At 49.2% G+C, this 9,414-nt stretch overlaps 2 protein-coding genes across 2 annotated transcripts; one reads left to right on the plus strand and one right to left on the minus strand.

Moving 5' to 3' along the window:
• The first annotated feature begins 3,386 nt into the window (after window positions 1-3,386).
• LOC120650017 lies at window positions 3,387-5,220 on the plus strand. Its single transcript, XM_039926972.1, has 2 exons — window positions 3,387-3,870; window positions 4,839-5,220. Exons 1-2 carry the CDS (start codon window positions 3,484-3,486, stop codon window positions 5,007-5,009), a joined length of 558 nt encoding a protein of 185 aa, XP_039782906.1. The 5' UTR covers window positions 3,387-3,483; the 3' UTR covers window positions 5,010-5,220.
• A 1,852-nt stretch (window positions 5,221-7,072) lies between these two features.
• Window positions 7,073-9,244, minus strand: LOC120650018 (heat shock 70 kDa protein BIP2). Its single transcript, XM_039926973.1, has 2 exons — window positions 7,923-9,244; window positions 7,073-7,821 (listed from the first exon to the last, which is right to left on the minus strand). Exons 1-2 carry the CDS (start codon window positions 9,217-9,219, stop codon window positions 7,073-7,075), a joined length of 2,046 nt encoding a protein of 681 aa, XP_039782907.1. The 5' UTR covers window positions 9,220-9,244.
• Between the last annotated feature and the right edge of the window lie 170 nt (window positions 9,245-9,414).

Below are 9,414 nucleotides of genomic sequence, written 5' to 3' on the forward strand. Positions count from 1 at the left end.
CTCTGCCCAATCAAATCTCCTCTACGTGGTTGGGCTCCTTCACTTCCTTCTTCCTCTTTCCTCCTTCCTCTTTTCTTCCTCCTCTTGCTTCTAGGTTTCTACCTGAATCTGCTTATTTTAGTTTTTATTTTTGTTAGAGTCACAGTAGATCTGCTTGCTCGTGATGCAGATTTGCTTATGTTCATCACATTAGTGAACTGGTGAGGTCGTTGCTTGCTGATTTTTGTTGTGATTCTGGTTTGCTTCAACTCTTCCTTCGCCGCCTTTTCTATTAGGTAGCTTTGAGCTTTCTCTTCGGGTCCCCTTGGATCTCTGTCATTTATTGTGTTGCAAGCCTTCCATCGGATTCGAAGACTCTGCTTTGCCGCTTTCATCTGTATCCTTAGGTCGAAGATACGGTGTTGGTTTTCATCAGCGGAATCTTCTGGGGCCCTTTGGATGTTGGTGCCACTTTTGGCCTTCACTGGCAAGCTTCACGGCAGTGACAAATGGTATTTTGCAGCTTGCGCGTGGATTCATCTGAAATCGCACTTCTATGATGCAAGGAGGTATTCGTGTGTGTCTGACCGTTTGACTTGGTTTGTAACTGGCTCCTCTCTGCAGGCACCTTTCTGCAATACTACAATTTCTATGACATATGTTATAATTTTTTTTAAAAAAAAAATAGCATAATGTAGTGAACCCACATCTTCATCAATTTTTTGTCACTATCTGATGAGGTTGGGGTAGGACACATGTGATGTCTACCGCTTATGCTTCCTTTGACACGTAATTATGCATTGCAACAATAAATGTTCTCGAATCCATAATTCTTATGCAATTTTTTTATTAAACACAGATCAATATCCCATCATAAATTTATCTATTTACTAATCATACTTGGCATGGAGCCCTTAATCATATCCTAATATTTCAAATCTTTTTAATACAAAAAATTAGCTATTTATAATTGTATTTGATATGGACTCTTGAATTTTCTTATTTTTTTAATTCCAAATTTATATGTTTACTAATCGTACTCGGTATAGACTCTTTGGGCATGCTCTATTTTTTCTTAATTTTCTTATTCCGAGATAAACTATTTATTAATCATATTTTTGATATGGACTCTTGGGTTAATCTAGACTATTATATCTTTATGAAATCCAATGGTATAAATTCTTCTCTTTTTAGATTAACATAGGAATTTCTGGACCCTCTAATATGGTGGCTTATTTTATCACTCCCTTATTTGAGCATTCAAGCTGCTACTTAGCGTTGTTCATTCTAAGTCTTTATAATCTTAGAGTTTGCGCTATCAAAAATACGGCATGCCATCTTGACATTGTTGTTGTTTCTTGTGGGATACCAAACACTCAGGACATGCGTTGACATCCTTACTCCTTAGCAATTATTTGGCTTGGCGGCTTGACGCTCGCATAGTGTGCGATGCGTGGTTACCAGATGAGGCTGAAGCTTCAAGAAGCGATATGATACCGAAAGGCTGCAACAATATATCAATCTGCTGTTAGTGACTGCATACCAGATTTTTTTTATTTTCCTTTTCCTACGTGATCTACTTCTCCTTGAAGAGGAAGCGAGGAAGGCACGATTTACCTTCTATGAAAAAGTATGATCGTTTCCTAATATAATAAAACTTCTAATTCTATTATAGAGTTAATATAGAGTTGTATCTGGATACAACTCTTTATATCAATAGATCTATTTACCTTCCATATTTTAATTCTGAATTTAATTACTATAATTGTATTTGGTACAAATTCATTGATGATTATTGTAGACCGTTAGATCTTCATAAAATCTAACGGTCTAAATTCTTCTCTTTTTTAGATTAACGTGAGAATTTCTAGACCCTCTCGACGAATGTTGCGGCTTCTTTTAACACTCTCTTATTAATATAATAGATAGATTCCCACCGCAGCACCAGTATAGCCACCTTTTAACACTCAATGCGTGGGGGGGCCTCTCCACATCCACCGCCTCATACTCCTCAGAATCAACCACCTTAAAGTGTACGGTGACCTTGCCACCCGCCACACTGGACACTGCTTAGCCAAGGATCCTTGCCATCGAAACCCGCTACTAAAGAAAGAACATAGGAGTACAAAGAGCTCAGACCCTCTGCTTCTTTTCTGCACCTGACACTGGACTTACCTTGTGTAGTCAAACCAATCAAAACCTCATGCTAAGAGCTCGTTTGGGGTCAATACCTTGTAAATGATATAGTTAGCTAGCTTAGCTTTAGCTCTCCCTTCCAGTTACCGTTTTTTTTTCACTGGTAGCTGTTTTGTTTTTTTGCCCTGTAAGCATCCCTTTTCTTTGGTTAGACATTTTTAAAAAAATTCACAGTGGGGGCCTCCCTCACCGTGTTTCCAGGTTCAAAAAAAGAGCTCGTTTGGTGTGGCTCCGGCTCTTGCCCTGTACCATGTAACCATGTAGGGCCTGTAGCCGGAGGAGCCACAATTTGTGGCTACACCAGCTCCTTGTGTTCTTGTGAGGAGAGAAAGAGGAGAGAGAACCTTCCATGTGCTTCAATCTTGGAGCAGTCAGCTCCTTGTGTTCTTGTGAGGAGAGGGAGAGGAGAGAGAAAACAGCATCCATGTGCTTTGATCTTGGAGCAGTTTTGATGTTGAGAATTTGGTAGAGCTCCTGATGAAGCTAGAGGTGGTATTGTTGCAAGAATCTGTCATTTCATACATTTTTAGCTCAAAATAATTATAGCAAATATTTACATTATATTATATTATCTCAATTTTCCATAGCCCCAGCTTGATGTTCTGGTTGGTTGATTAAATGAAGAAGTTTGTGTGACGGAGATAGGGTTTTTTTTTTCGAACTAGTTTGAAGGTGGAAAATGGATAATATCGATAGCTTGATGATTTCTTTGGTTTTAGAGTTCGAAGACCAAAATCAGTTTTTTTTCTAAAAGTTTGGGAGGAAACATGCTGAATTCTATTTTGTTCTCATGGGGTTTATTTGTGACACTCAAAAGTTCTGAGAAGAAATAGATATACTTTCTATTCCATATTACAGATCGTTTGATTTTTTTAACTTCAAGTCTGATCACTCGTTTTATTTAAAAATTAGTGCAAAAAATAATTTCTTTTGTTTTTTATCGTGGTTTGCTTTATCAATAGAAGTTCTTTAAAAGTAACTTAAATTTTAATTTTACTGTGTTTGTATAAATTTTTTAAATGAGACGAGTGGTCAAATTCGAGATTAAAAAAGTAAAAGGATCTATAATTTGAAATCGAGAGAGTATATCTCAAGAGTCTAAACTATTAAAAAAAATCAACCCTGTCTCTATTGCAGGGAAATAGGAAAATGAAAACGTAACGTTTATATGCAAATGCAAACAAAACCAAGAAAGAAAAGAAAAAGAAAAAGAAAACAAAAAAATCTTATCTCATCTTCATCCCCACTATTCCACCTCGAGACACGCATCCACAGCCAGGAGCTCCGCTGCCCCGCCGTCTCAGCCTCATGTCTCTGCTGGCCTCCCCCACGGCGTTCGGCGCGGCCGTCGCCCGCCGTCGCGCCGCACCGCTTCCTCTTCTCCCCGCGAGCGGCCGCGCTGCCCTGCACGTGGCCCTTGCTCGCCGCGGCGGGGTCTCGTCCCGCACGCAGCGGCGCCTCGAGGAGCGCGGCGGCAAGAAGCGCCGCGGCGGGGTCGCGGCGCCCGAGGTGGACGAGGAAGCGGCGGAGGCGGAGGCCGCGGAGTGGGAAGGGGAGCCGCTGGGGTTCGAGGTGTCGACGGAGCCCATGCCGGTGCTGCCGGACCCGGAGACGCCGGACTTCTGGGAGGGGCCCCAGTGGGAGGCCCTTGGCTTCTTCGTCCAGTATATGTGGGCGTTTGGCGTTGTGTTCGGCGTGAGTACACCCTCCTCTATTGGTTCTTGCTTGATGATTATGTGGTATCCATGCTCATTAGTCAAGCGCTCAACAAAGTTAAATCTTACGCTAATTGGACTCCTCCGTGGCTCCACGTCGAATTGCTCTGCATATAGATAGAGGTCATCGGGAAACAGTCCACTCTATGCTGACATGCTGTAACTTTAGTGGATAGTTCTAAACTGCAGTGTGTTATTGTGAGCTTGACCCTGGTCCTGTTTGTTTACAAGATTATATAATCTAGCTTATAGGTGATGAATTATATAATCTTGATTATTATAAACTTGAGAGAAATAATCTATTAGCTGTTTGGCAACATAGATTATTTGAGATCTAGATTACTATAATCTGAAATAAGCATGTTTTCAGCAGCTTATGGATTATTATAATCTAGAGGTATAAATTATATAATCTGATGAATAAGCTGGAGTGTTTGTTTCCTTGTGAGATTATTTTTCAGACTTTAAGCTGGAATATATAATCTTATGGGCAAACAAACAGGGCCTCTAGCTTGACATGTCAATCTTGATTGCTCATCTGAATTTATCTGTAGTAGTAATAACTAGCATTCAAAATTCATTATATAGTGGTTTAGTTCCACTGATTGTTAGTGGTTATTTATTGTATCTGGGCTAAAAAAAGGATCCTTTCCAGTGGCTAATGGGTGGCAGATTATTTTTTATTTTCTGCTGAAAAGAATCAGGAATCTGTTTCTTTGTGTACTGCTCAAGAAGATCAAGTTGTAGGGTTAATTTATTGAGTTACTTTACCGAATGAAACACTCCGATTTTTGTTTACTGGGAGTTGTCCTACATTCTTATTTAACTTGATTGCCTTGAAAAACATTTACTTGTGATTCCTCAGGTATACATTTTTAACTATCCAGCAATGAGATGTGATAGTAATTTGTGGATTCAGCTTTGAGTCAGTGTTGCCTACTTGTGCAGCTCGTTGCTTGTGGTGTCGCGGTGTCTACCTACAACGATGGGGCAACAGATTTCAGAGACACTCCTGCTTACAAGGAATCACAAACACAGGAGTTCCCTGAGGAGTCTGAATCATCAAGCGCCGATGTGTTTGAAGGCAATCCGACTGAAGTAGCACCAGCTCTTGAGTAGGACTTCGAGAGGAGACATCAGGGGATGATGGCCCTCCATCTGAGGTATAGCCTATAGGACTTTACCTTGAAAGTAGCTGGTAAGCATGTACGGTTTGGTTGAAATCATGATGCTAAGAAAATTGGCTGGTAATTATTGTGTACTGAATTTTCCCCTGGAAGAAAATATAGATGGCTAGTGCCTAGTGGTGATGGATTTCATCTGTACTTTAGAGCATCTCCAAGAGTGACCAATAAATTCCTCCAATAATCAGTTTTGGGTGAAAAACTGAAAAACAAAGGTCCAACAGTGCCCAATTTTTTGGCGTGGCCAATATTGGAGCTATTCTGGGCTAAATTTGACCTTCTCTCTGCACTCCCAATCCTTCCTTGAGAAAAAAAAAGGGCCACGTGGAGAGGAGATGGAGGGGCAAGGAGGTGTCGTGCCCTTTTTTTCTCGCGAGAAATAAAAGTGCAGGCCCAGCTTACGTTACTTTATTTTTCAGATTTGGCAAATATTTAAGGCACTGTTGGAGAGGTGGGTGTTTTCTACACCCAAAATCTTTTTAGCAAGGTCCCAATACAGATTTATTGGGAGTAAAATATTAAGCACTTAGGGTTATACCCACTTACCCAGAAGTAGGGAAAAAGAAAGAGAACAACCGTTGCTATCTCCCCTGAATTTTGCGTTCATGCACCGTACATCCTTTCCGTCAAATGACGATTTTTCATGCATATAGTCCAAGAATGTGTAATTCAAATGAATTTCACAAATTACATTCTGTGCCGGCACAATTCATCACGTCTCTTGGTGAAATTTGCAGTATTGCTGCAAATTCCCGGCTGCAACACGTGGCATCGTCAGAATCAGTATGGATTTTTTTTTTCCTTTTCAACTTCATCCAGCTCATCCAGATATCATTTCAGACTGCCAAGCAACTTCTAAATCTTGGCATGTATTTTGTTATTTACTTCACATCATTTTAACTTTGGTGCTTTAGTAATAAGACCCCCCAAGGGATGGCCCTCCTGTACAAGGTTAATGGCTTTAGCTGAGTGGGCTCAAGTCGCTGGAGTGCTGGAGCCCCAACTAACCGGTGCCCACGGGACGAGCACCGGAGGAGCACGCAAAAGCGCCATGGCCGTGGTGGAATTCCCAGACAGACAGGGAACCATCCGTTTTAAAGCGGACAAGCAAACATACGCGTTGCGCGCTGCTGTTCTTGCGTCGTGGCCCAGCTTTTCATGATCCGGGGCAGCAAAAGAGGGCGAGGCCGTCCTCTTTGCGGAGCTCGCCTCACACGATCCATGGCGCCGGTGGTTGCGCCCGGCACGGGAAAGCTACGGCGGCGGCGGCCATATATGTTCGCCTGCCCCGTTAGTTTGCCATTCCACGACAGCTGAAAGACGTGTGCAGCCGAGAACGTCCCAACCTGCCGAGTGCCGAGGAACGATGGCGGCGTACGCGGTGATCGCGGCGGAGGACGCGGCGCGGCTGGTGTCCCTGCTGGCGCCCCTGCTCGTCGTGGCGCTCGTCGCCGCGGTGGTCGCGGCGGCGTGGGCGGACGGTGGCGCGCGCGGGGCCGCGGCGGCGCAGGCGGACGCGCAGGCCGCGGAGTGGGCGCGGTACGTGTTCGGCCCGGAGACCGCGGAGTCCGCCGAGCCCACTCCCGGTGGGCCGGTGGCGTGGCAAGGGGAGCGCGGCTGAGGTAGATTAGACAGTAGAAGTAGTCTGGTGGGTACAATGCAGGCGCCCTTCTACGTTCGCTACTAATTCCTCTGACGTGTGCGATGCTTATAGATGTCAGAGCATCCTCTTCGTCTCGCTTACGGATCAGATATTATTGTGGATCCAAGGCTACTGCTATCGCAAGTGTCGTTAAACTGTCTTACCATTTGATTGATTTACTCCATTAGTGAAGAAAAGTACTAACAGTGAATTTGATGATTTACTAGCAATAGCGGCTTCACTCGATCACTTCACGAGAACTTGCTATTTACATCAGGATTACCCCCAAACGCCCAGAAAGCTCTCCACGGAGCAGCAGCTGCTAGAAGATGATCGGCCAGCCGGTCTCGATCACTCTACAGCTCGTTCACGTCGTCCTCGTCCGCGGCGCCGGCCGACCCGCCAGCGCCGCCTCCGCTCTTTTCGTACACCTGCTTGATGATGGGGCCGCACACCTCCTCCACCTCCCTCAGCTTCTCCTCGTAGTCCTCCTTCTCGGCCGTCCGGGCGCCCCCGTCCTGCTCCTCGAGCCACTCCAGCGCCTCCGCCAGGGCGGCCTCCATCCTCTCCCGGTCCTCCTCGCCGATCTTCCCAGCCACGCCGCCGCCGTCCTTCACGGCGGCCCTCATCCGGTGCACGTAGTTCTCGAGGCGGTTCCGCGCGTCGACGCGCTCCCGGACGCGGCGGTCCTCCTCGGCGAACTCCTCGGCCTCGCGCACCATCCGGTCGATCTCCTCCTGGCTGAGCCGGCCCTTGTCGTTGGTGATGGTGATGGACTTGGACCGGCCGCCGGCCTTGTCCGCGGCGGTCACGTGGAGGATGCCGTTCTCGTCCACCTCGAAGGTGACCTCTATCTGCGGCACGCCGCGGGGCGCCGGCGGGATGCCCGTCAGGTCGAAGCGCCCCAGCTCGCGGCAGTCCCTGGTCAGGCTCCGCTCGCCCTCGAACACCTTGATGGAGACCGTCGTCTGGTGGTCCTCGTAGGTCGTGAACACCTGCGACTTCTTCACCGGGATCCTCGTGTTCCGCGGGATCAGCTTCGTCATCACGCCGCCGGCCGTCTCGATGCCCAGCGTCAGCGGCGTCACGTCCAGCAGCAAGATGTCTGGCCGGCCGTTGAGGACATCAGGAATTAATTAAAAACATGTCAGCATCTGAAGCAGGCAGCCCATGCATCATCGGTGTCAAATGCTAGTAGCAGGTTACCTTTGGTCTCGGCGCCGCCCTCGCCGCTGATGATGCTGCCCTGGACGGCGGCACCGTACGCGACGGCCTCGTCGGGGTTGATCCCCTTGTTGGGCTCCTTGCCGTCGAAGAACTCGGTGAGGAGCTCCTGCACCTTGGGGATCCTGGTGCTGCCGCCGACGAGCACGATCTCGTCGATGTCGGTCTTCTTGAGCTTGGCGTCGGCGATGGCCTTCTTGACGGGGCCCAGCGTCTTCTTGAAGAGGTCCATGTTGAGCTCCTCGAACTTGGCCCTCGTCAGCGGCTCGGAGAAGTCGACGCCGTCGAACAGGGACTCGATCTCGACGCGCACCTGGTGCTGGCTGCTGAGCGCGCGCTTGGTGCGCTCGCACTCGCGGCGGAGCTTGCCGAGCGCGCGGCCGTCCCCGCTGATGTCCCTGCCGTGCTTCCGCCGGATGAGGCGGATGAAGTGGTCCATGACGCGCTGGTCGAAGTCCTCGCCGCCGAGGTGCGTGTCGCCGGCGGTGGCGAGCACCTCGAAGACGCCGCGGTCGAGGCTGAGCACGCTCACGTCGAAGGTGCCGCCGCCGAGGTCGTAGACCAGCACGTTCATCATCTCGGCGCCCTTCCTGTTCAGCCCGTACGCGATCGCCGCCGCGGTGGGCTCGTTGAGGATCCGCGGCACGTTGAGCCCCGCGATGGTGCCGGCGTCCTTGGTCGCCTGCCGCTGCGCGTCGTTGAAGTAGGCCGGCACGGTGACGACGGCGTCGGTGACGCGCCGGCCGAGGAAGGACTCGGCCGTCTCCCGCATCTTGGACAGGATCACGGCGCTGATCTCCTCGGGGCTGAACGCCTTGGCCTCGCCGCCGCTCAGGGGCACCTCCACGTAGGGCTTGCCGCCCCGGTCCACCACCTTGTACGGCAGGTACCGGAGGTCGCGCTGCACCTCCTCGTCGTCGAACCGCCGGCCGATGAGGCGCTTGATGCCGAAGATGGTGCGCCGCGGGTTGAGCGGCGCCTGGTTCTTGGCGGCCTCGCCGACGAGGCGCTCGTCGTCGGTGAAGGCCACCCACGACGGCGTGATCCGGTTGCCCTGGTCGTTGGCGATGATGTCCACGTGCCCGTTCCGGTACACCCCGACGCACGAGTACGTGGTGCCCAGGTCGATGCCGATCACCGGCCCCGACGCCGCCGCCTTCCCCCCTTTCTTCCCCTTCGCCGCCGCCTCCGCGCCATCGGCCAACCCGCACAAGAACCCAGCTGTGCAGAGAAGAGAGAGCAGAACGAGAGCTAGAGCAGAGTGCGAGTGCTTCGTCATCGTCGCCGGTTGTCTGCTGAGATGTCTTGCTTGTAACATGTGTGATCCTGCAAGATCAGGCTCTGGGGTTATATAGGTTCTGGCCGGCGATGAGCGTGGTAGTCACCAGAGTGTTCTGGCCCGGGCCGGACCTCCACATCACAGGGCACCGTAAAAGGGAGTCCACGTTTGGCGCCCAATTGGGTGTCGCCACGT

This window comes from Panicum virgatum, chromosome 9K, assembly GCF_016808335.1.
Source record: "Panicum virgatum strain AP13 chromosome 9K, P.virgatum_v5, whole genome shotgun sequence".
Classification (NCBI taxonomy): Eukaryota; Viridiplantae; Streptophyta; class Magnoliopsida; order Poales; family Poaceae; genus Panicum; species Panicum virgatum.

Bases quoted from the DNA above. Each gene is read 5' to 3' on its own strand.
- LOC120650017 (XM_039926972.1), top strand. From the start codon at position 3,484: ATGTCTCTGCTGGCCTCCCCCACGGCGTTCGGCGCGGCCGTCGCCCGC. The intron at 3,871-4,838 runs GTGAGTACACCC...CTACTTGTGCAG, and splicing joins CGTTTGGCGTTGTGTTCGGC to CTCGTTGCTTGTGGTGTCGC.
- LOC120650018 (XM_039926973.1), bottom strand. From the start codon at position 9,219: ATGACGAAGCACTCGCACTCTGCTCTAGCTCTCGTTCTGCTCTCTCTT. The intron at 7,822-7,922 runs GTAACCTGCTAC...ACGGCCGGCCAG, and splicing joins GGGCGGCGCCGAGACCAAAG to ACATCTTGCTGCTGGACGTG.